Here is a 27,430-nt window from a genome sequence, read left to right as displayed (position 1 = left end):
TTGATTAGGCCACACATGGACTATTGTGCCCAGATTTGGTCACCTGGTTTTCAGAAGGATGAAGAGATGTTGGAAAGGGTCCAAAGGCGACTGACTAAGGTAGTTTCTGACCTCTGGAATGTCGAGTATGAGGAAAGATTGAAAAGATGTAATTTGCAGAGTCTAGTGGAGAGAAGGAAGAGGGGAGATATGATAGAGACCTACAAGTTGGTAAGGGGTTGCTATAGGATCAATGGTGGAGAAGTTCTACAGCGAATAGTGGGAGATCAGGGGAGAACCAGAGGTCATCCCTGGAAACTGTATAAAGAGGGTGTGAGTAGGGGAGTGAGAGGCAGGTTTTTTTCGTGCAGAGTTGTGAATGATTGGAATGCCTTGCCTGAGAGTGTGGTGTCTGCAGGGAGTTTGAATGTGTTTAAGACCCGGTATGATGAGATGTGTGTGAGATAAAAGGACCTCCTAGATGAGTCTTTGACTCCATGAGGTCTTGTTTAATAATAATAATAATAACACAGTGGCAGTTACGAGGTCAACCACACAGGCATTGACCGGTGCTATTAGGCAAGCGCCATGATAGTCAAGTGGCATTGACAACATAGACTTTTTGAAACTGATTTGATGTAGTGATTGTAATATGTATATATGGTGGAGTGTAAGGGATGTATTTGTGGAGAGAGAATGAACGAGAGAAACTATGGATTTATCAGAAGTGCAATATATTGTTGGACCATGATGCAAAGAATGCAAAACTGACTGACTGAAGATAGTGTACATGAAAGAAATGGAAATTAAATGAATGCTAGAGAAACTGAGGGAGTGAAAGAATGCAATGATGTAAAAGCGAAAGTTATGAAACGAAAGCTAGAGAAACTGAGGGAGAGAAAGAATGCAAGGATGTAGAAGCGAAAGTTTTACGAAAACAGAAAAGAAACAAAAGCTAGAGAAACTGATGGTGTGAAAGAATGCAAAGATGTAGAAGTGAAAGTTATTAATAAAGGAGCAAAAGAAAGTATGATTGGCAAAATGGAAGTAAGGTGCGGCAGAATGAGAAGAAGTGAGATTGCAGGAGTGATAGAGATTGAAATTGTTGGAATGCAAGATTTAATCAAACAGTTATTGAAAATGAAAATTGAAATGAAGAATATATGGAGTGATGTTTGATGTCTGGTGGAAACTAATTCATTCATTTCGTATTGTGATTCAACGGCCTTGAGCCCCTTTTACGGGGAGGTACAGCACCACCTCAATCCTCCCTATTTTTATCTGGGCTCGGGACCAGCATAGCTGACAATTCAGACCTATGGCTGGAGGGATTGTCTTAAGTATTCCTGAATGTATCCATGTGTGTTCACGGGGCCGGTTTGCCTGCTGTCCCCTGCCCAAGACTGGCTAACCTGGCTATGGCTGAGGAAGATCCTTAAGCTCCTCGCGTCATTGATGGGAATCGAACTTAGGATACTCCTTCCCCAGCCATATGGTTGTGAAGCACATAGCCACTAGGCTAACTGCGCGGCCGTGGAAACTAATGAAAGTGTGCAAGAGAACAGAATGAAAGAGAAAAGAGTAAACGAGGTGACAAGGGATTTCAGGATAGCAGTATGTGGAGACTCCATAATTAGAGAACTAGTTACTGAGAGAGTCCATTAGGTCTGCTATCCAGATGGGAGAATGAGTAGGATAATTAAAGCATTGGATATGAGGACAAAACGAGCAAGAGTGTTTGTCGTGATTGTGGGACAAATTATCTAAGTGGAGATAAGAGGAATGTGAGGATGAATATCAGGAGACTGTTGAGAAGAGTGAAAGATAACAGTGTAGTAGGAAAGGTTGTCAGTGTGTTATTGAGGTATGATGATGAGTTGCGACGGATAGCCAAAATCATGAGTGGTATGCTAGCAGAGCTCTGTGAGGAGAAGAAAGTGCAGTTTGTGGATATATCCCATGTGTTTGAGAGAAGAATGAAATTCTACAGACTTGATGGGTTTCATCTGAATGCCTTTAGAATGAGTGTACTGGAGAAAGTGTTGCTGGATGGAAGAACAGTGTATGGAAGTATAGTGTGTGATGCGTGCAAGAGATCAGAAGAAAGAGACGAAGGGAAAAATCAGGAGAGTGGTACTGAAGAGACAGAAGTGCTTGGCCTTGGAAACAGTAGTAATGTGAAAGATGAAGAGAGAACAGAAATGCAAGAGCATTTCTGTTCTCTCTTCATCTGGTGGACAGGGAGACAGCTCTGGTGGACAGGGAGACATGGCATAGGGAGAATGGATGTTGAAAGTGGCAGTGAATGTGTGTTTATGAGGATGGAGTATATTGCAATCTGAGTGGGGAAGATGAGACTGAGCCAGTATATGTGATAAGTGGTGATAGAGGTGATTGGGCACATGTGGTGGGGAAATCACAACCAACACATAGCTTGGATGGACTGGCTATAGACCTAAAAATGAATTGCTGTGTTTATACAAATGCAAGAAGTATCAGAAATAAGGGAGGATGAAATGGTTTCAGTGATTGAGTTTATTCGACCCAAAATCATTGAAATAAGTGAAGCATGGTTGAATGAGGATGATATTGTAACTGGAATAAAAATGGAAGGTACAATATTTTTCCTGAGGATAGAAAGGGCAAGAAGGGAGGGAGAGTGCTACTGATGATAGCAGGGGAATTAAGTCCACATTAAGTAGACATGAATGGGAGAAATAGTGACAATAGTTGAGGCAGTGTGGTGTAAGTAGAGATTGAGAGGAAGACATGAAGAAATGTATAAACACTTGGATTAGTGAACAAAGGAAGGCTAATCATTACGGGTAATTTTAATTATAGCAGTATAGATTGGAATGAAGAGATAGCATTTGGAAATAAGAAAAATGAATTTCTCGAGTTCTTCAGAGATAACTATCTCAGGCAGCACATAAAGGAGGCATGCGAGGATTGAGAATTCTAGATCTGATCATTTCATCAGAGAATGTAATTGTGAGGGGGGGGGGGTTCATACTTTCCTCCAGTTGGTGTGAGTGATCACCTGCGTTGTGGCTAGTCATATGCAAACTTTTGTGAGGAAAGGATATATGTGGAATTATAAGGCTGGTGATTATGTCAAGCTTAGGAGACAGCTTGGAGTTATAACATGGAATAAGGACTTGAGCAGTAAGGAAATAAATGATTCATGAGAACTGACAAAGAAATACTTAACAGCATGAATATGTGAATGTATTCTGAAGGCCAAAAGGCTGAATAAGGTAGGTGTAAAATGGATGACTGTGGAGCATAAGCATGAAATCTGGAAAAAGAAAGTACTTTGGAGGAAGTACAAGATGTATAATAGTAATATTCAGTTACATGAAGAAGTAAAGAACAAGCCAGGAGAGTAACTCAGTCAGTAAGGAAAACAAAAGTAGTGATTAGCAGAAATTAGCAAATCAGACAAAGAAAAACCATAGGGAGTTTTATAGATATGTGGCAAGTAGAAGGAAGAATGATCATGGTAATATGAAGTTAATGGATGAAAGAGGTAAGAATGGTAACTGCTGCTGCATTCAGTGATCAATTTATAAGGGTGTGTTTCATCCTGATCAGGATGGAATCATGAGGAAGTACAGAGAGGATGGTTTAATTGTAAGTAGGAGATATTTGAGGAAATAAATAAACTTGATGTCAATAAAGCAATAGGAGTTGATGACATATCACCATGCATCTTAAGGGAATGTTCCAGGGAATTGGAAGTAGCATTGGCATTCCTGTTTAAGTCTTGCCACAACACAGGTTCTAAGGGAGTGGAAGTAGGCTAAAATTGTTCTGTTGCATAAATGTGGTGATAAGACTATAGCTTCAAATTATAGACTAGTCTGTATATCTGGAGTTGTGGTGAAGGTACTGGAGAGATTGGTGAGAAGTAGGATACAGAAATGGGTTGATAACAGCAGTATTCTGTGTGGTTATCAGCATGGGTTTGTTAAGGGGGGAGATCATGTTTCACTAACTTATGTACTAAAACAGGTGACAGAATACCTTGGACATGGGAGATGCATATACAGTGGTGTACTTACATTTTCTAAAGGCTTTTGATAGACTGCCATGTGACAAGCTCTTAAATAAAATGAAACAGATGGAATTGGATAATAGACCTCTGAGTTGGATCAGTGACTGGCTGTCGGATATGTATCAGCAAGTTGTATATGGTGGTGCAGTGTCCCGATAGAGAAAGGTCACTGGTGGTGTGCCACAGGGATCAGTTTTGTGGCCATTTTTGTCAGTTTGTATGTTAATGATATTGGGATTGGTTTAACTACTGATATACAGCTGTTTGTAGATGATGCAAAACTGGTGAGTGCAATGCATAGTCAAGCGGATGTTAAGTCTTTACAAGAGTACTTAAATAGATTGCATGAATGAGCAGGTAAGTGGAACTGTCAGCTCAACATTGCAAAGTGTAAGTTTTGAGATTTGGTAAGCAGTGATGGGATACAAAGTATACACTTGGTGGGAAAACTTTAAAGGAAGTTGGGGAGATGAGTGATCTAGGAGTGATAGTGGACAAAGACCTGAAATTCAAGGGCGACATTGCACAAGTTGTGAAGATGTCAGATCGGATAATGCCAATGATGCAGAGGTCTCTGACATGCAGAAATAGAGATGATATGATGCTATTGTATAAGGCCTTGATCAGGCCTGATGGATTATTGTGCACAGATTTGGTTGCTGGGTCTTCATGGTTGTGAGGATATGTTAGAAAGGGTCCAGAGAAGATTCACAAAGTTGGTCCGTGGTGTTTGGAATGTGTAGTACAAGGACAGATTGAGAGAATGTAAGTTGCAGAGCCTCATGAATAGGAGGAAGAGGGGAGATATGATTGAGACATATAAGCTAGTCAGGGATTGTTATTGAGTTGACATTGAAGAGATTTTTCATAGAATGGGAGAGGCCATCCTGGAAACTACATAAGGAGGATGTGAGTAGTAGGTTCTTTGCATGGAGACTGGTTGGTGAGTGGAATGCGTTGCCTGATTGTGTTGTGGATGTCGACACATTAAATCAGTTTAAAGCATGGTTGGATGAAAATTGTGTGCAATAGTGTTTACTTCCCATGATGAGGCTACGGCTCTATTGAGGTCAGATATTAATATTAATATGATTAAATGATTAGTTCTGAGCTCTTACATTCTGATTAATTGCCGAGACTTTTTCTCACTCTGGGAAGTGAGTGTGTATATGTACTAGCAATAAATACTGTTATAACTAAGAATTGTCCCCCTTTTGTTTTCATTACACCTGAAGTATGTGAGGCCACATATCGATGGTAGCACAACATCCACCAGAAGCGCTGCCACTGCTCGCTCCAAATCCACCTTTAGGCTGGTGATACTGGAGTGTCATTTCTTGCAGGGTGCTCTCTCAAGGTCTGACCACAATTTGAAGCCCAGCATATTCAGATCAGGTCTCCAAGATGACCAATCAGATGGTGATATGTGATTGGGCACACAAGTTCTGGAGGCATGTTTTCACAGCTCTCACAAGCTGCTACTTTCCAATGCAGCATGTTCGACCTGTTCTTTGGTGGTCAGTTACATTTTCTGTATTGACACAGGTTCCAGCATGGTGTCTTGATAAAATTGGTAGAGGTTTTGACCTCTTTCTTGCAAATATTCAACTTGAATACCCCCTGATATATCACCCCTCCCCAAACCATCACTGACACAGGGTGATGACCTCGCTTAATCCTGGGTACTATGCACATGTTGCGTGACTATCTGAGGCATATACCCAATCATTTAGGTGGTTACATGACTCTCTTATGGTGAAAATCTTCTCATTTGTGAAGAGGTTACCTCTGTGTTTGTGTGCCGCTGGAGAAGTGCCTTTGATTTTATCACCCTCTGCCTCATAAGTTGTGGTATTAGGAAGTGTCCAGAATGATGATACCCTCCCACCCCTAGCTCATTAGTTAGTGCACATCACATTGTTCTTTGTGAAACATTCATCTCTTGCAACATCACTTTCTGCATTCTCACAGGATTATGCTGGAGGCATGTTTCACAGCTCTCACAAGCTATTGCATCCTAACAGCATGGTCAACCTGTTTTCTGGTGGTCAGATATGTTTTCTGTATTGTTCTAACAGTTAATAGTCCAATACACAAATATTCTAGTGATCCTGAGTGTTTTTAGCATGTTGAAAAGAACAGGTGGCTACATTCCAACCTTTTGAAGTGCTATTACAACTACACAGTTCTCATAATCTCCCAGCTGCGTGTTAACCCGTACAGCTAGAAAACTCTTTTTCTACTGGTAAACATGCGAATGTTGGCTGTATTCCTTCATTTATTCTTGTATAAAGGAGAATCCCAAGCATGTACTGCTAGTCCTGACTTGCCATATAGACGATCCCAAATGTAGTTATGTTTTTGAGGTGGATTTTGAGAGATCTACTGGTCTATCCACCAAGATATGCGAGAGGCTAATGCTTTGGAAAATGAATATAGGTTGGTAGCTGTTGTGTGGTTTGAAAGTGGCATGCAGATTAGGTATATGAAGAATTTTAGCTGTTTTCAGATATATCCTAAATCTAGAAGATGGTAATTGATTTCCTGTGATCTCGGTTTTTGTTTTTTTAGCTGATTTGCAACATAAGTTCACAGGCAAGAGTTGTATCTTTTGCACACATAGCCAAGGCTGTTTGTTTAGAATGCCATACTGTTGGAATGGTTGATAGTGTAACTGCTTTCTAGTTTGTATAGGTTTTCCTGTAAACAGAAATGGATAATGAACCATTTCATACTCATATAATTACTGTGTCTAGAAAAGACGGAAGTCAGTTTTTCATAGTGAAGTATGTTTTTTTTTGTATGTTGGCTGTTTAAGTGCATTAAAAATGTACCCAATGCTTCTAGGCTATGAGGTCAAAAGCAAACACATCCTGTACTTAGTATAGCCAGACTACTGATTTGTATAAACTTGTTTTGAGTGCTTAGTTATCTAGAAATTCCATATTGAAATTAGCTTCAGAGGGTGGGGGGGTTATCCCATCTACTTCTTAAAATTACATTTTAACAAGTTATACTTGTTACTATACTATTCTTGTAGTAAGGCTTATACGTTGGTCATACATAACTGGTAATTAACTAAGGAATTTACAATGCATAAAACGGATATTAATTACAGGAAACTTTAATGGATACCTTCAATATTTTGGCAATGTGACGTTGCCATCTTCAGGAACATATAAATATGGTATGTGCACGCAGTCACTAACAAAAGCAAATGAGGAAGAAGGCAAGAAACTTATATTGTTCCTAAAGTCCTAATGGTGCACCCTAGCAGGTTAATTGGGTTGTCCTGGCCGTTGGGCTGAAGTTCTTATCATATAAGTCTCCCAAATTTGGGACAGTCTCATTCAGCCAAATTTGTTGAGGTTTGGAATGTTTTTTAGAGCTGCTGCTGATTCTATGAATAATCTTTCGTACTTGAATTTGCTGCGGTGTATTATTTTAGTTTTCTTCCAACGAATTCTATGGCAGGCATGGTCTGCAAGCCCAGGGTGGCTGTACTGGTGAAACCGGATGTAGTCTTTGTGTTCACAAATCCTGATATTCGCTCTCTTGCCTGTTTGGCCAAAGTAGGACAATTTACAGCTGCACAGGACCTGGTATATACCAGGTAGGTCTAGGGGAAGAGGTTGGTCTTTGATAGAGCGGATAAGGGATGCCAACTTTTTATATGGTCTATAACAAGAAGTTAGGTCATATTTTTTGAGGATATTGGTTATTTTCTCATAGGTTAACTGGATGTAGGGGATGGTGATAGATTTAGTGTAATCTTTATCGTGAAGGGGAAGGTTATGGTTTACTGGCTTTAGTATTTTTTGGGGGGTTGTAGCCATTGGCTAAGAAAGTGTTGAGGATGTGGTTTAGTTCAGTGGTTAGGGCATCGTCATCTGAGCAGATTAATTTTGCCCTGTTATATAGTGTTTTAATAACCCCATATTGTTGTGTATGGGGGGGAATTGTTGGTGAATGTATCTGCCTGTGTGGGTGGGTTTTCTATAAACAGAAAACCAAAGATCCATCAGGTTGGCGAGTGATTAGAGTGTCTAGGAAGGGATGTTGTTTTCCTCTTTTTCCAAGGTGAACTGGACCCTGGGGTGTTGGTTGTTTAAGTGTGTTAGGAAGGAGTGGAGTGTATCTGAGCCAGGTGGCCAAATAGCAAACACATCATCCACGTACCAAAGCCAAATAGTGGGTTTTTGTGGGGCAGAGTTTAAGGCTTTCTCTTCAAAGGTCTCCATAAAGAATTGCCAAGGGTGGGGAAAATGATGAACCAATAGATGTACCCTCTATCTGTTTGTAGAATTTTCCTTGCCAAACGAAATAGCCTGAGTTCATTGTGAACTGAAATTGGGCTTAGATATCTGGCAGGAATTTGGCTTGGATGAGCTCTTGGATTTCCTTGAGTGGGACATTTGTGAATAGGGAGGAGACGTCAAAACTGTCCATTATGTCAGTGTTTTTGAGTGAGAGGTTTTCTATACTGGCTTTGAAGTGGGCTGAGTTTTTTATGTGTGGTGGTGTGTTGCTAGTATAGTGTGTGAGCGCTTTGGCTAAATGTTTGGCTAATTTATATGTGGGGGAATCAATGCCATCAACTATGGAGCATAAATGGCATATTTTGTTTATGTATTTTTGGAAGTCCATTAATTGGGGGTAGGGGTCTAGAGTTAAAAGGTTTTAGTTTTTTAGTAACTTCCATAGGCCAAGAAGTGACCTTCTTAAGGAGTCTGTGGAGAGTTCTAATCTGGAAGCTGGTAGGATTATATTCAATAGGGAGGTAGGTAGTATGGTCTAATAATAAAGCACTAAGCTTACCTGTGTAGTCCTTTTGGTCGAGAACCACCGTGGCGTTTCCCTTATCCCTTTGGTGGTTACTATTTTTTTGTTTTTCTTCATTTCTAGTAGAGCTGCATATTCATCTTTGGATAAGTTGGTTTTTGGAGGTCTTGCTTTGGTGAGAACACTGGCTACATCCAGTCTGACGTTTTTGGCATTATGGTTAGGAAGGGTGCGAATCCCACGTTTTATTTCTATCATTATTTCCTTGACAGGTATTCTTTTAGGAGCTAGGGCAAAATTGTGGTCATGTGAAAGTGCAATGAGTGCTTCAGGCTTCAAAACTATGGAAGAGAGGTTGCCTACTGTGTTGAGTGCTTGTTTTGGTATGGAAGTAGAATTCTTTATCAAGTTATCATATTTTTTCAAGTGCCGACTACGTATTTTTTCGAATTCTTTTGTTGCCAAAGCGCATGAAACGCCATAAAGAATCGTCCAAAAGTCATGGCTGAGTGTATTTGAAAGCTCTTCCTCTAGCGCCCTTAAGGTTTTGTTTTCGTCGGCAAGGAGAAAACGCATTGCGGTAATTTGTTCTTGTAGTAAGGTGAAGCTAGTGCGATTATAAATATGGAGCTTTCTGTGAAGTAAAACAGTGCTTAAATTTAACGCAGTTTGGAATTACCTTGTTATCCCGGCAGCATTTTAGAAATGTCAGACGATTTAGTTGTCTCGATATCTTCAACCTTGTTTTGCCGTATTGTCGTGCCTTCCATGCGATGGAATCTCCATGGTAAAATTCAAGTATGAAATAAAGTCCACAGCAAATTCAAGTATGAAAGATTATTCATGGAATCATCAGCAGCTCTAAAAAACATTCCAAACCTCAACAAATTTGGGTGAATGAGACTGACCCAAATTTGGGAGACTTATATGATAAGAACTTCAGCCCAACAGCCAAGACAACCCAATTAACCTCCTAGGGGGCACCATTAGGACTTTAGGAACAATATAAGTTTCTTGCCGTCTTCCTCATTTGCTTTTGTTAGCGACTCCGAGCCAGGCATTTAACCAAGCAACTTGGCTAAATGCCTGGCCAGTTTATATGTGGGATTATCTATGCTATCAACTATGGGGTGTAGGGGAATAAGAGTTTTGTGAATTTTTGGTAATCCATAAATACGGGGTGGTTTAACATGAATTAGTTTTATTTTCCCGATGATTTCTTTGGGCCATGATGTCACTTTTTTCAGTAATTTTCGGACTATTTTCTTTTGAGACATCGTAGGGTCTCGATGTATAATTTGATATGTGGAACTGTCACATATGAGATCTTGCATTTTTCTGTTATACTTTTCTTTATTCATGATAACTGTTGCATTTCCTTTATCGGCTTTTGTAATAATAATATTTTTATTATTATATAACTTTTTTAGGGCAGCTATTTGCTTACGTGGCATATTGCATTTTGGAGGCTTAGCCTTGTTTATAGTACTTGCTATATCTAGTTGAACGTTATTGGCCATTTTTGAGGGAAGATCGTGGATACCCCATTCTACTTTCATCATAATTTCTAGTTTAGGAAGTTGTTTGGGCGTGACAGCAGAGTTATGTCCTAGACTGAGAGCATTCTTGGCTTCTTCAGTGAGTGTTTCCGATAGGTTTACGACGTGTGGTCTTGTCGAAGTTGCGGTAGGGACTTCGTATGTTGGCACTGTTGTAGGAGTTCATATTTCTTTAGGTGTTTGCTTTTTACTTTTGTGAATTCTTTTTTTGCTGCACCTTCAGAGATATGTTGTAGGACAGTCTATATTTCAGGATTTGACACGTTGATTAGTTCTTGTTGTAGAGCTGTGATAGAGTTGTTTAGCTTACTAAGCTCTATGCGAGTGGCGGTGATTTGTTTTCGAAGAAGCACTAAACTCGCCCGTCGATAAATGCGATGTGCCTTTGCCGATTGCAACTTATCTTTGAATTTCAGAAAAGATGGAATGATATCGTTGTCTTGGCATCATTTAAGGAAAGATAACCTGTTCAATTTTCTGGACAATTTCAGTTTTAACTTACCGAACTGCCGCGCTTTGTGTACAATATCTTTTCCGTGCAGAATCATCAATCTAACAGAAAAGTTTAGGTTGTTCATGACTTATTTTTCACGGTATTAACAACACCACACACACTTTTATCACAACGATGTTTTATTAACGCTTAATAAAACATCTTTGTGATATCCTCCGATGAAAGCCTACACACACACAGGAAGATACCTACATAAACAATCACATCATCATCCAGTCCAACAGTATGGCATTTTAAAAACACTTACACACAGAGCCAGAGCCATTTGTTCTAACGATACGGCTCTGACCACTGAACTCCAATACCTGCGCCATACGTTCTTAGCCAATGGCTACAATCCCTACAAAATAGATAAAATACTACATAGGCCCATTACTTTGCCCTCCCCTAATACACAAGAATACATCATGACCATTTCTATTCCCTATATCAGAGGTACATCGGAAAAGATAGCCAAAGTATCGTTGAAACATGCCCTCCGCACCACTTTCAAACCTCATGTCAAGCTGGCAACTCTGATCTGCTCGCCTAAGGATAAACTTCACCCTTTAGCACACCCAAGAGTGTATGAAGTGCCTTGTGACTGTGGCTTGTTCTATTATGGGCAAACAGGAAGATCAGTGAACATCTGCCTGGAAGAACATGAAAGATACATTCGCTACTATTACTATGGCAAGTTGGGACTGGCAGACCACACTTTGGACACCTCTTCACACAGGATTAGATGGAGGAAAACGAATGTGCTATTTAGGAGTTCTTATAGATCTGAAAGATTATTTTTTGAGTCAGCAATGGCTTTGAAGAATTCTCCCAACCTTAACAAATATGGTTGCATTAATTTGCCAAAAATTTGGGAGACGGTTATCCTAAGAAAAACTCCTGGATAGCTGCTGTTTTTTTTTTTTTCTCGTTAGAGGGCGCTAAAAATAGGACTTTAGATCTTTTGTCTTTTCCAATTATATTGTTTCACTCACTCACTGTCGCGTTTACAAGTGTGTTGTGCTCTGATGATGCTGAGTTGAAAATCAGCGAAATATAAGCATTAATAAAACATCTTTGTGATAAAAGAATTTAGCTAAAGCGCTTACACACTGTACTGGCAACACACCATCACGCATAAAAAAACTCAGCCCACTTCAAAGCTGGTATAGAAAATCTCTCACCCCAACACACTGACATAATGGACAGTTTTGATGTCTCCTCCCTATTTACAAATGTCCCACTCAAGGAAACCCTTTTTTTCCATTAGAAGGCGCCAAAAAATAGGACTTTAGATCTTTTGTCTTTTACAATTATATTGTTTCACTCACTCACTGTTGTGTTTACAAGTGTGTTGTGCTCTGATGATGCTGAGTTGAAAATCAGCAAAATATAAGCATTAATAAAACATCTTTGTGATAAAAGTGTGTGTGGTGTTGTTAATACCTTGAAAAATAAGTCATGAATAACCATCAGTACCTAAGCTTATCTGTTAGATTGATGAATCTGCACGGAGAAGATATTGTGTACAAAGCGTGACGGTTCGGTAAGTTGAAACTGAAATTGTCCAGAAAATCGAACAGGTTAGCCTTCCTTAAACGACGCCGTGACAACGATATCATTCCATGAAAAGCCAAACGGCTATTTTTTTCTGGCGAGGTTGATATAAGTTAAGGGGATAAAAATCCCTTATTGTTTTTCAGCCAGTAAGCGAAACTAAGATTGAAAACTACGATCTGTAACGTTTCATGCCGACGAACTGTCAGCGTATCCAAGCGTAAGTGACCACTTGGTAGTGCCACACCACGGCAACTCGTTGCAAAGGTGGAGCAAGCTCCCTCACTGTTCTTGATATTTTCTCATAATGTAAAACACATAGCTCTTAAGAGATGTAGTACTGTTTTACACCGTACGTTCTGCTACCGCATTTGGAATAGATGCGCTAGCAGAACATACGGTACAGAAATGGGTTAAAACATTTGTTTCTGGTGATGAATCACTTGAAGATGCACCACATTCATGAAGACCTTCCATTATTGATAATGAAGAATTATTATGTGCTGCTGTTGAAAATAATTCAAGCTTAACATCTCAAGATCTTTTACAAATGTTTAACGTGAGTGGCCAAACAATTATTGCAGAGATATAACTTAATACAAATTCAGCGTGTGCAGGATGCATTACTTCAGAAACAGCCATGACTAGTTAATGGAAAGAAAGTGCTATTCTTACAGAACAATGCAAATCTCATACTGCAAAACTTACATGCGAGAAGATTTGTGCTTTATGATGGGAGATACTTCTTCATTCTCTATATTCTCCTGACATTTCTCCAAGTGATTATCACCTTTTTTTGGTGCTAGACAATCACATGCAAAATAGATAGTTCTGCAATAAAAGAGATTGAAGCAGAGGTTGCTAGGTTTATTACTTCTAGACAATCACTTGCGAAATAGATAGTTCCACAATAAAACAGAGATTGAAGCAAGAATTGCTAGGTTTATTACTTCTAAAGATAAAACGCTTTATAAAAGCAGAATTTACAAACTTGTATCTTGTTGGGAAAAAGTTTTAGATTGTAAACGTTCTTATTTTAATGAATATAACATTTTATAAAAATTTCTACAGTTGTTTAATTTTTATTATGAAAAACGCACAAACTCTTTTGGTTACTTGATATATATATATATATATATATATATATATATATTTTTTTTTTTTTCATTATTACTGGACTGTTTTTTTTAACAACTGAATGCCTTAGATCAGGGGTTGGCAACCTTTTCAGACTCGTGGGCAACATTCAACTTTCATTTTTAATAATCGGGTTGCAAGCTTTTAATTAAGAGAAAATAGTGAGTGAAAAAAATACTTCATTTATCAATCTTAAAAAACACAGAAATATTTAAAGTACGAGATATGAAACAATTATGAAAATGAAACTTATTGAAAACTTATTATCATGTAAAAACAAAGTAATATAGTTTATGCATCACAATATGTGTGTCTCCCTACTTAATGTGCCTTTCTGTGATTGTTTTCCCTTAGTCAAATTATCTATATTCACTTTATAACCTGATGTTCAAATTCGAATCAAAGCATGCAAATGTTCATCCGTCAGTCAAGAAGTAAATTTACTTTTTCTAAAACTCATGGTAGAAAATGCTTGTTCGCAAATGTGTGTGCTTCCAAATGCGACCATCATCTTCTTTGATTAATCCTTCAAATTTTTTGCTAAGCATCGATACAATTTTTCAACATTTTCTAATGCATTCTTCAATGTTTCATTCTGTTCCAAAATGTCTGTAGTTGGTTTGATACGTCATCAATGTCGACATGAAAAGGGTTCAAAAATAATCGCGTTTCGATGCTATTTTTATGAAAATTCACAAATCTTGTTGAAAATTCCATTTGTAAATCTTCCATAATACCAACAAAAGTTTCCTTTTGTGTTTTCCATCCAATTGGATGCAGATTTGCAACATATATAACGATGTAGATTTTCTTCCATCATATGTTTCTTCAACAAACATAGTTTGCCCTTCAAAAGATTTTATGTCAGAAAACAGTTCGACTAGTAATTTACCTTGTCCCTACATGTTCACATTAAATTCATTAAGGTACATTGTAATATCTACTGTAAATGGAAGAGACATTATCCATTTTTTTATCTGATAGTTGTGAGCAGTATGTTCATGTTCCCTCATGAAAATATTTATTTCTTCATGTAAATTAAAAATTGATTTTAGCACTGCACCTCTACTTAACCATCTAACAGCTGAGTAGTAGATGACGTCCTTATACTCTGATTCTATTTCTGTTAAGAATTCTTGAAATTGGCAGTGTTTCAGACCTTTGCATCGGATGTAATTGACAGTAGTATCACAATGTCCATAACGTCTTTCATTGATAGAAATAGAATACCCCCATTTTCAATAAAGAGGTAATTGCTGTTCCATTCATCATTAAAACCTTTTCCTACATCTGCAATTTTACGTTTTCTTGAACCCATTTTTGAAATTATTTTAACGAATATACTATATCCTCTGAAAATACTAGTTGATGTTATTAAATTATATTAAAAGACGAACCAGGAACACGACTGCAACAGTGCGCCAAAATCTCGGTTGTAGTCGCATGAAGTCGTCTTTGTTATCCCCACTCATGATGATTCACACAGTTAACTCGTGCCAAGTTGCACAGCGATATCACGAAATATATGTATAAAATTATTTTTAATTTATTATTCATATTATAAAATGTATTATTTAAATAAATCAACATATGGGCCACATGCCATGTAAGTATGGCCAACCTATTATGGGCTGCCAAAAATGCACGTTTGGGCTGCATGCGGCCCGCAGGTTGCTGACCCCTGCCTTAGATACCCCTGCACATGGGATCAATTGTAAAAAAAAAGTACTGCACAGAAGTGAGATTGTTTTTGGAATCATCAGAAGCCTTGAAACATACTCCAAACCTCAACAAATATGGCTGTATAAATTTACCAAAAATTTGAGAGTTCAGTCATTTTAAGATCTAATCAATACCTGCTTTCTCTCTCTGTTTTTTTTTTTCTAACATAGATGGTGCCTAATTATGACTTTAGTCTTTATGTTGTCCGTTGTGATTGTTTAAACTTGTCCCATTGTTATACCAGATTGTTGTTGTTTTGCGTACTGTTGACAAACTGTTTTTCTGCTCTGAAGATGCTGGATATAATACCAACAAAATACCAGCAAATAAGTTAATAAATAGTATTATTTTCTTATCAGTCTGAGTTCTAATCAATACCATTAAAAATAAATTAACATTATGTCAAAGCCAAATAGAGAAACTACAAGTGTTTCGTGCTGAATATAGAAACTATAAAAGTTTTGGCGGATCCAAGCATAAGCAATCCTTTCATTACAAGGGCAACTCATAGTAAAGGTGGAGTAAGCTCTGATCACTATGCTTAGTATTTCCCATAACGTAAAACACATCTCCTAACGGACATGTATGATGTTATACATTATGGGGGGGGGGGATTACTACCCAGACCGGTTTCAACCTTTTTTGAGGTCTCGTCAGTGAGAGCCAGACCGTGATGTAAATACTGGTTGTAGTGATGCAGAACTTATACTTTACCATACGAGTTGCCAAAAAGGTGTCATATCATAAAAGGCACCAAGAATAACTGAAGTAAGAGAGCCAAAAGGTTTCACTTCGGCGTTGCACAATTATTCAAATTAAGTGGATATTGAATCCAACATTATGTCAAAGCTGAATAGAGAAGCTACAAGAGTTTCGTGCCGAATATAGAAACTATAAAAGTTTCGGCGGATCCAAGTATAAGCAAACCTTTCATGACAATAATGTTGGATTCAATACACTTAATTTGAATAATTGTGCATTGCCAAAGTGAAGCCTTTTGGCTCTCTTATTTCAGTAATTCTTGGCCTTTTGTGATGTGACATTTTTTTTGGCAATTCTTATGGTAAAGTATAAGTTCTGCATCAATACAGATTATTTACATCTTTATTTACCTGAGTATTTACATCTGGGTCTGGCTCCCACTTACGAGACCTCAAAAAAGATCGAAACCAGTCTGGGTAGTGATCCCCCCTCGCCCATAATGTATAACATCATACATGTCCGTTAGGAGATGTGTTTTACATTATGGGAAATACTAAGGATAGTGATCAGAGCTTACTCCACCTTTACTATGAGTTGCCCTTGTCATGAAAGGTTTGCTTATGCTTGGATCCGCTGAAACTTTATAGTTTCTATTTTCGGCACGAAACTCTTGTAGTTTCTCTATTCGGCTTTGACATAATGTTGGATTCAATATCCACTTAATTTGAATAATTGGTCATCGCTGAAGTGAAGCCTTTTGCCTCTCTTATTTCAGTAAATTAACATTTTTGGCAAACACATAAGCCTTTCCATGCGGCACACTATAAACTAGCTATGTAGAAAACAGAGTTCAAATTAGTTTTGTTTTATCGATCTGAGTAGGGTTAGAAACAAAACAGTTGATCAAAGTCTGGAGACTGAGTTCTGAGAAAGATTAGGGAAGTGAACAGATGGCATCAATAGCAGTAATGTTAAAAATATATATATATTACAAAGAAAGTTGACCATGTTAGGCATTCAAGTGTATGTGTGAGCAGTGGTATGATCACTTAAACAGAATGGGTGTAGAAAGGTTAGAAAAATGGGTGCAGGCAGAAATATAAGAACTGATAAGTGATAGGCTGATTGAGAGGAAAATTATTGATAGGAGATTAGTAATAATGTGTATTTAATTGTGCAGCACATCATGGTATCCTGCACAATCCATAGTGTCAGGAAGTTGGTGATGGTATGTATATCATTCATCTATTGCAGAATGATATTCCAAATTGTCTTGGAGTACTTTTTCTGTTCCTATTTCTCTGTATCTTCAGACCACCTTACTCTTCTCCTCATAGAGTCTGTTATTTATGGTTATAGGATGATCTGTTGTTCACCATCAAATTCCTGACATGTACCCTCAAGGGGTGTACAGGATATGATAGTACTACATGAAAAATTTACATCATTACTAACTTCCTATCTACAATTTTCCTCCAAATCAGTCTATTACTTGTCAAGACTCCAATATTATCATTATTAGATCATCATCATCATCATCATCATCATCATCAAATTCCTGCCATGTACCCTCAAGGGGTGTACAGGATATGACAGTACTACATGAAAAAATTACATCATTACTAACTTCCTATCTACAATTTTCCTCCAAATCAGTCTGTTACTTGTCAAGACTCCAACATTATCAGATCTTATATTTCTATTGTCTAAGGCACTTTGAACCGTATCAATCCACCTATATCTTGGTCTTCCTCTGCGTCGTTTTCCTGCCAACCTGGCAGAGAACACTTGTTTTGCTAATCTTTCCTCTCCCATTCTATTTAAGTGACCATACCATCTGAGATTAGCTCTACTAACGCATTCCTGGATGCTGACAATGTCAAGTTCTTTCCTAATATCCTCATTTTTAATATGATATTGCCATTGATGCCATCTGTTCACCCCTCTAATCTTTCTCAGGACTCTCATATCTGCGGTCTCTAGTCTTTGGTCAAGTGTTTTACTTCTGACCCAGCTCTCAGATCCATAAGTTAAAATTGGTTTGAACACAGTCTTGTATACAGCTAATTTAGTGTTGCGACTAATTTCTTTCTTATTCCATATGAATTTATTCAATTGACTTCCCACGATACCAGCTTTGCTGATTCTGTTGTCTATTTCTATATTTAGTTTACCATCTTCAGTAAAAATTGTGCCTAAGTAGCTGAAATGTTTTACTTGTTCCACAGGTTCTCCATTCACAACACAGTTGACATTTTCAATGATTCTGCCTATTTTCATTGTCTTTGTCTTTTTATTGCTGACCTTCATACCATATCTATTACAACAGCTATTCAATTTAGTCAGAGAATCTTGCAGACTTGTAGCGGATTTATTTAGAAGTATAACATCATCCGCATAAAGCAAAGAGCTGACATTAACATCTCCAATTTTGATATCAGGTTTAATAGCACATTCCTTCATAATGTGATCCATATAGATAATGAATAACAGAGGGGATAATGTACATCCTTGTCTCACACCAGATTTAACATTAAACCATCTTCCTGTACTTCCTTCAATTCTAACTGCTGACTCACAACTCAAATAAAGACTAAGTATTGCTTGATATAATGCCCCATTGACACCATATAACTGCAGCGTATTGAATAGCTTCTCTCTTGGCACCTTGTCATAGGCCTTTTCCAAATCGACAAAACTTAAATACAGATCTTTGTTATATTCCCATGCTTTCTCGACTATTTGTCGTAAAGTGAAGATCTGATCCTGACAGCCTCTATTTGGCCTGAATCCCGCTTGTTCTTCACCAAGCTTTTCTTCCACAATTCTTCTCAACCGTTTCTCAAGTATACTTGCATAGATCTTGCCAGGAACACTCAGTATGGAAATACCTCTGTAATTCTCACATTCAGTTTTATTTCCCTTTTTATATATGGGTACTATGAGAGCTCTACTCCAATCATCGGGAATTCGTCCCTCTGTCCAGGCTTTCTGAACTATGCAGTGCAGCCACTGTAAGACTCTTATACCACCATACTTTAGCATTTCTGGTCGAATATCATCTACTCCTGCTGCCTTTCCACATTTCAAGCCTTTAATGGCTTTTTCTACTTCAAGTATGGATATGTATTCCTGACTGCATGCCTGGTCGGTGTTTTTTATCACTGTGCTGTCATCACTGCTTGTTTCATTTAGCAGTTTTTCAAAGTAATTACTCCATACTTCAAGGATATCTTTTTCTACTGTTTTCATTTCACCTTTATCATCTCGAATTCCTTTTACAGCACTCTTTCCTCCATTCCTAAGCTTCTTCAACAACCTCCAGAATATTTTGCCACCTTCTTGATATTTATTTTCTATATTCTTGCCAAAGTCCTCCCATGACTTTTGTTTAGCTAGTTTTACACACTGTTTAGCTTTCTTACATTTGTCTCTGTATTCTGTAAGAGTAAAAGCTGACTTATTTGCCAGGAACTTTTGATATGCTTTCTTCTTTTCCTTCACTGCCTCTTTAACTTCCTGTGTCCACCAGGGAGTTCTGATTTTTTTATCTTTGCACACAACCTCACCACATGCCTCTCTGGCAGAATCAATCAATGTTTCCTTCAGAGTTTGCCACTGAATCTCCAAGGTTTGATTCCTGTTCTCAAACTCTTTCATTTTCTTTTCAATAATATTTCTGTATTTTAGTCTACAGTTTACATCTGAGAGCTGCTCAACTTTTATTCGCTTTAAAACTTTCTTACATGTTATTCTTTTCAATATGAAATTCAGTTTTATCCTGCTCAAGACTAAATAGTGATCACTTCCAATTTCAAATCCTCTGTACACTCTGGTGTCCTGCACCAGGGAGAAAACATCACTATCAACAATAACATAGTCAATGAGACTTTTCTTATTCCTAGCCTCTTCTCTCCATGTGAATTTGTGCACATTTTTATGTTGGAACATGGTGTTAGTAATAACCAGTCCATGTCCTGAGCAGAAATCCAACAGATATTTGCCATTATTATTAGCTTTGCTCTTTTCTCCAAATTTTCCCAAAATATTTTTGTATGTCTCACAATCATTTCCTACTCTACTATTTAGATCCTCAACAAGGACCAACTTTTCCTTTTTCATTGTGTCAGTTGCTTTTTCTAAAGCCTCAAAAAATTCCTCCACTTCTACCTTAGTAGAACCTTCTGTGGGACCATAGGCACAAATAAGTCTCATTGTCCAGTTCCCCATTCTCATATTTGCCCACATTACTCTACTTGAGACTGACTGCCATTCAAGAAGATTAGCCTCGTATTTTGTGTTGAATACTATGGCTACTCCTTCTTTTCCTTGATTGTTATTGCCTGAATATAACATTTTGTATTTATTGCTCAGAAAGATCTCACCAGTTTTGGTCTTTTTTGTTTCAGTCACCCCTATTATGTCGATCTGGTACTTATCTAATTCCTCAGCTAGCTCCATTTCTTTGCCATTCAGGCTTCTTACATTGATAGCACCGATCTTTAACTCTGGTGATGTTGAGTTGGGGTTTTTTTTCAGATTTGTTCCAGTAGCTGACTTTTCGCTGTTCGCCCTGGTTCCCTGGCGAAAACAACGGGGGCCTTGTTTAACCGGGCGACGCCCCAGCCGGCATGAAATTTTGTCATGTTGTACCATCATTTTTTATTTTGGTTTAACCAATAAGAATACAATTTGGTCGGCTAAATCCCAAATTGCCAGCCCATCCTCGTTCGTTCAGTATCAAAGTAGATACCCAACAGGGTGCACCACGAGAAGGTGAGGATTGGACATTAGGTCAGTAGCCCTGGTCGGTTCTCCGCATTCCTTTAAAGGCTATGTGGAGGTCTCCTCTCAGTTATACAGCTTTGACCCTTAAGCACCCCTGATCTGTTGTTTTGTCTTGTATTTTGTGTGCTTGCTTTTAGGGTTTTTTTGTTAGTTAATCTTATCATTGCGAAGATGCCTTGATGACCAGGTTACATACTAGCACAGTTAAACAAATTTTGTTACTTATTATCCCATGTTTCTTTCATTAAATCTGATAAAATTAAAAATTTCTACATCTTTGCTGTATTTTACTAGATTCCGATGTTTCTTCTCAGAATCGAAGAACTCAGATCAGCAGTTGATGAAAAACTTAGTTGGAAGGAATGGAAATATCTCTTTAAGCTTGGGACATCCAAAGTGGTAAGTATTGATTATTTATAAATTTTACATTTATAAATAGTTTTAGAAACAAATTAGAAACAAACATTCCAGGGAAGGTTGCAAAGGCATATTTGTTTAGTGTGTACTTTAAATTTAGACAGTACAGTCAACTTAATAAAACAGTACTTGGTTTAATCCTTTATCCAAGCATAAGCAAACAAGTTTGTGCCTGAACTATTTTCAGGACTGGGGCAATTCGTATAAAGAAGCTAATGACTTCACATCATGTTTTTGTTATTATGATTGCTAAATCTCCATGAAATGCATAAATTCTAATTCATAAATTTTTCAAAATTAGTCTTTCATCATCCGTAAAATTCTTGATATGTATTCTCAAAGGATGAACTAGATACTCTGACAGTACTGCATGATAAGTTTCTGTTATTATTAATTGTCTGTCAACAATTTTACTCCAAATTACTGTTACTTATTAAGGATTGCAATATCATCAAATCTTATAATTCAGCCTTCTATGGCACTTTTAAGTTCATCAATCCACCTACATCTTGTCTCCGGTTGGATCTTTTTCCTGCCATCCTGGCATCAAACATCTGTTTTGCCAATCTTTCCTCTCCTATTCTGCTTAATGTGGCCATACCCTGTAATCTTAGCTCTGCTCACACATTCTCAAATGTTAATAATGTCAAATTACTTCATAACAATATTCCTTTTAAGCTGTGCATGTACACATTTTTCTTTTCAGAATTTCTAATTTACAATCAATAATTTTCGAACATATTATAACCACAAATTCTATAAAAATTCATACTTGTCACTTATTGTGTTGAGTACTTTTTCCAGTGTCTTCACTCCAATATTATGCTAACTCATTTCAACTTAATACACTCTAACTGATGCCAGGATGGCATCAGTTAGAGTGTATTAAGTTGAACTGATGCTGACGTCAGAAAGGTTGCAGAAGCATATTTGTTTAGTGTGTACTCTAAATTTAGACAGTACAGTCAATTGAACTTATTAATTTACTAGTTGTAACTAACTATAACTGCAAGCACTAAATAAATAAAATTTAGTGCTTGCAGTTATAGCTATGCAAAAAAAGGGCAACATTGATATGAGAAATATTCTATTAAGGCACGCATTGAGTCTAAGACTAGATACTTGTACACAAAATGTTTTTCATGCACACGTGGGCTGGTTAAAATTAGAGGGAGCACTGCTTCCTAATTTCTTCATTTTTAATGTGCTTGCTAAGCATATCAAAAATGAAGTTTACTTCATTTTTGATAATGAAATAAACTGAAGTTTGTTTCATAAAAATTAATCAATGAATAATTAATAAAAAAATGAAAATGAAGAAGGAATGAAGTTAATTTCTGTGTGAAATATATTGTAATATTTTCATCAGATATTTCATGTGATCTCTACTCTCAAAATTCATTGGATTTTTTGAATAAAAATGGCTGCCATAATTATTATTATTATTATTATTACGGACAATTCCAAGGGGTCCTTAGACTGATTGAGGGAGGCCCTAAACATCATGTCAAGAACAACTATTCAGCATCCACACAGTAGCTATCATACTTTGCCTTGAACTCATTCAATCATGGCATCCACAGCAGACTGACAGCCTATTCCACCCATTCACCACTCTAAAAGTAAAAAAACCTAGTTCTAACACTCTTGCCCAGGTTCCATGGATTACCTTAGTCCTCCCACCACCAGTCCTGTTCTAAAAAATATCCTCTGAATTAATCTTATAGAAACCCTTCAGTAATGTGAATGTCTCAATCATATCACCCCTTTTCTGCCTGTCAACCAATTTCTGCAACCCAGAAATCTTCAACCTGTTCTCATAAGTTTCATTCCATAGACCTGCTATCATCTTGGTCACTCACCTCTGGATCCTCTCCACCTCCTCCTCATCAAGAAGAAACCCTGGTGCCCAGATCTTGGCACAGTAGTCAAGATGGGGTCTTATCAAGGCTCGATACAGAGGAACAATAACTTGCTTATCTCTGCTCGTCTTATCTCTGCTTTTCTCTTCTCAATTCTTATAATCCTCCACAAAACAACAAAGTTTCAATACGTTGAGTGCCAATTCCTTATATCTCTGGTATTTCAGAACCTATCGCAAGAATTTTAAAGAAATACGATTTAACAGCTACTTATTCACCTATTAGCAAATTGTCTTCTCATTTTCCTTCTCCTAAAGACAAACGCTCAACTTTATCTCTTCCTGGAGTTTATCAAATTCCGTGCAACTGTGATCTATCCTATTTTGGACAGACTGGATGTTCTCTTGAAAAAAGAATCCAAGAATATCAATCCTCCATTCTTCACAACAAACCTGAAAAGTCTGGATTGGCTCAACATGGGATTGAAACTGACCACAACATCCTTTGGTCCAGGACTCGCCTCTTACATAGATCCCGTTATAGGGTTGAACGTTTGTTCAAGGAAAGCGTGGAGGCCTTGCTCCGTCGTCCCAACCTGAATCGTAATGACTGTATATCTATATCAAAAATCTGGGAAAGTCTAATCAAGATTACTCATTAATTTTTTTTTTTTTTTAAATCATATCTCTACTTCAAAATATTCGGTTTCATACTTAGTGATATAACATCATGCGGCTTGTTCTATTTTAAACGATCTATTGTTTATATTCTAGCTTGTATTTTTTATAACTGTTCTTGTAATACCACTGAGGATGGTCTGCTATTTCCAGACCGAAATATCTGGTTAAATAAATATCTTTCTTGTGTTTACGTGCATTTATCATTCAATTTTAACAAAGGGCTTGCATTGTCAAGCAAAAAAAAAAAAAAAAAAAGCCGTATTTCACACAAAAACGTATTAATACAGCTTGTGTACAAATGCAACTCAAAAGGTATGATAGGACAATCAACCTGTAGGCTATCATTTTTAAACAATTTACACAGATGATTGCACACAATCATCTATGTTAATTTATGTTACATAAGAAAAACATTTTTTAATTATCAAAATATAATAAGAATGTAATCTTTTATAATCGCACATATGCAATAGTCCGCATTTTTTATAAATAAAATAAATTTGTTTTGTTTGCGATAGAAGTTTTTATGGCAAACAATCTATAAATAATAAATATTATCTAAACACAATAATATTGAAATATATGTTATATTTCTCTTTTGTTTTTATACTTCAAGTGATAATCAACGGTACCATTCAAGGGGCATTATTTTATAGTCCTATTTATTTATATGTTTTTCTTATTTCCAATTATATTATATTACAAATTATATTACAAATAAGGATTCACTTTTCCAAAGTGAATTCTTATTTGTAAAATGGTAGTGACAGTAACTATAATATTTTATTCAATAAAATCTCTTTGTTAAGTTACTGTATGAGTTTGTTGTTTAATATATTTCAAAAAATTATGTTTTTTTTTTGTTTTTTTTGAGAAAAAAAAGTAAACAATAAGAACAAGGGACTCACAAGTTTGAGAAAAATTTAACAAAGGGCTCGGGCGAGCCACTCATAGCTCACCACTGGATGTATCCCAAACTTCAAGACTCAACATTTTTCTGCATTAAACTGAAATCCCCATTCATTTACCCATCTGTCCCAGTGTATTCAAATCGTCTTGCAGGGCTGCCACATCTGCACAATTATTAATAAATATAAAGGTTAAACAATACAGGTCCCAGTACTGATCCCTGTGGGTCCTGTTTTGTAACCTTCTGTCTCCTTCATATTGCTCCACCATACACAACTCCTTATCAGATAGCCAATCTTGAATCCAGTTGACTACCCGACAGCTAAACCCATGTGCTGCAACTTATATATCAGCTTATCGTGTGGCACCTTGTCAAATGCCTTTGCAAAATCCAAAAAATGGCATTATATGCCTTTCCCTCATCTACTGCTCTTGTAACTTTATTATAAAAGGCAATCAAATTACTAAAGCAAGAGCACCTTCTTAACAAATCCATGTTGACTATCACAGATAACATTACTCTCATCTGCCCAACACTGTATATGGTTCCTAGCTAATTTCTCCAAGATCTTTACAACTACTGATGAAACACAAACTTTCCTGTAGCCAGACTTTCATTGAAAAGCAAGGTCAACAGAGCTGTCAGTTCTTTAGCACATTCTCTTAAAACCCGTGGCAAAATTCCATCCAGTCCCACAGCTTTACTGACATCCAGAGTACTCAGTATTTGGAACATACTCTCCTCTTGCACCTCGAACCTCCCCTAACCCTCTAGTATTAAAACCTACTTCTCTGGGATGAAATACTCCAATAAAGTGTTCATTGAGCAACTCCACTATGTCCTCTGCATCAACCACTCTATTCTCATTTTTATCTAACAACATCATTCTTCCACAATCATTTCTCCTCCTATTGGCTGCATAGCTAAAAAAATTCCCTAGGATTTTCTTTGGTTCTTAGGGCTACTCACTTCTCATACTCCAGTTTTGACTTCCTTATCATACTAGTTGCTCTCCTGGCCTGAGTCTTATATTCTTAGTGCATCTACTCTCCACCCCCCTCTCCTTATATCTTTTCCATAACCTCTTTTTCACTTGCAGTTCCTATTTGATATAGTTTGTCATCCACTTTACACCAAATTGTGTCCTTTTCTTCACTTGTGGAATACAGCTTACTATTGCTGCTAACAAATATTCCTTCATAATTTCCAAAGCACTAATGATATCTCGCCCTTCCAATTCCTCCTTCCATGGGACTTCCTCAAGTTGATATCTAAGACTATTATAATTACCTGCCTTATAATTCCACATATATTCCCTTCTCTTTGATTCTCCTGCATGTGTATTCATCTTCCAATTCAAAACCACATGGCCACTCTGTCCAGTTGGGGGAAGAGATGCCATTTCAGTTATAATCAGTGCTTCTGATGCTATGACCGAGTTAGGTTTGGTATTTAATGGAAAAAGTCATTAATGTTTTTAATCATAAAATTAGATGTGGTCAATAATGGTTTTAGTAATTTTGCTATGAATTTCATCTTTATATGAAATTACTGGATGTATTCGGTAACCTACTTTGTAATGAATTTTGACTTGTCTTCATATCTAAGGAGCACGAATTAACTGGGGTATTTTTTTTTTTTTTTTTCAGTATTGTTTTATCTATCTTATTTTGATTACTTTTTTAATTTGTGTAATACATTATCACTGTTTTATGAGATTGGGAGTTGAGTCAATAAGTATTTTTTGGTGTGTATTTTGATTATTCAGAATTTCTACTGTTTTACTGTGATAATAGGTTTTATTATAACAACCACCTTTATCTGTTTAGTAATCATGATGTTTAGATTCTTTAATAATATTACAAAGCTTTCTGCTGATTAGGGATGAAGTTAGACTGTATTTTTATTTTACTATTAAAGATATTATTTATTTTATGAAATACAGCTTCATTTGAGTCCGTTTGTAGTTTTGCCTGGGTTTCAATGATAATATCGTTGCTTCGTACTTATATTGGAGATGTTGAAAAATTAAGTCATTTGTGTAAAATGGTGATTTCATCTAATGTGGGAGTGTAGTTTGATAAATTTAATGTAATAATAATTTAAAAATAATTAATAATTAAATGATTTAAAATAAATTATTTTAATGTGGGAAGTGCTGAGAACTTGGTTAGAAGGGTACTGTGATCCTGAATTTGTACGATAAACATAAAGAGAATTGGCTGAGGCCATTAACATGACTGAAGAGTAATAAGATCGTGCTGCGTATCAGTTACTCCAAGCAGAAAGGCATAATTATACTATATGCCATATTTATACTATGATGATGATGGTGGAGGAGGACAAAACATACATAGGGATTACAATAGTACAAGGACCAGATTTCAAGATGAAGAATCCTTAGTTATAAACATAGATGAGACCAAACCTAATCAGAATAACATGGAGAAGTCTCCTTCTCTCATAGAAGAACAATAGAGTAATAGTCATCCCCCCACAGATTTGATGATACTAAGTTTTAGCATGAGCAAAAAATGGAGAATTGTTTCAGTTTAGCTTCCCATCCCCTTATTATACACTGGGAACAAACAGGCCACCTGTTTTCAATTCAGCAGCTAACCTTGTGATGATGCTGCACAGTCCATTGGAGATGTCCGTTGGTGAGAAGATTAAATAAGGTAGGTGTGAGATGGATGAATAAAGAGATTAAGCATGCAATACAGAAAAAAAAGGCATTGTGGAGACAGCATAAGAGAAGTGGAAGTAACCAATTTCATGAGGTCTA

The 27,430-nt window shown here is 37.0% G+C and overlaps 1 protein-coding gene across 1 annotated transcript in view; it reads left to right on the top strand.

Annotated features, from left to right (window-relative positions):
* The window catches only part of LOC150102843 (uncharacterized), an 836,492-nt gene that overhangs the window by 395,254 nt on the left and 413,808 nt on the right, over positions 1-27,430 (top strand). The window contains exon 14 of the mRNA XM_090397955.1: positions 21,071-21,175. Within this exon, the coding sequence (XP_090254081.1) occupies positions 21,071-21,175 (105 nt within the window). The remainder of the gene's footprint in view (positions 1-21,070; positions 21,176-27,430) is intronic.

Source organism: Typopeltis vanoorti, chromosome 9 (assembly GCF_054136105.1).
Source record: "Typopeltis vanoorti isolate ZY-2024b chromosome 9, IOZ_Tvanoo_1.0, whole genome shotgun sequence".
NCBI lineage: Eukaryota > Metazoa > Arthropoda > Arachnida > Uropygi > Thelyphonidae > Typopeltis > Typopeltis vanoorti.
Note: the sequence above shows the minus strand (reverse complement) of the source record. Positions and strands in the feature narration are given on the sequence as shown.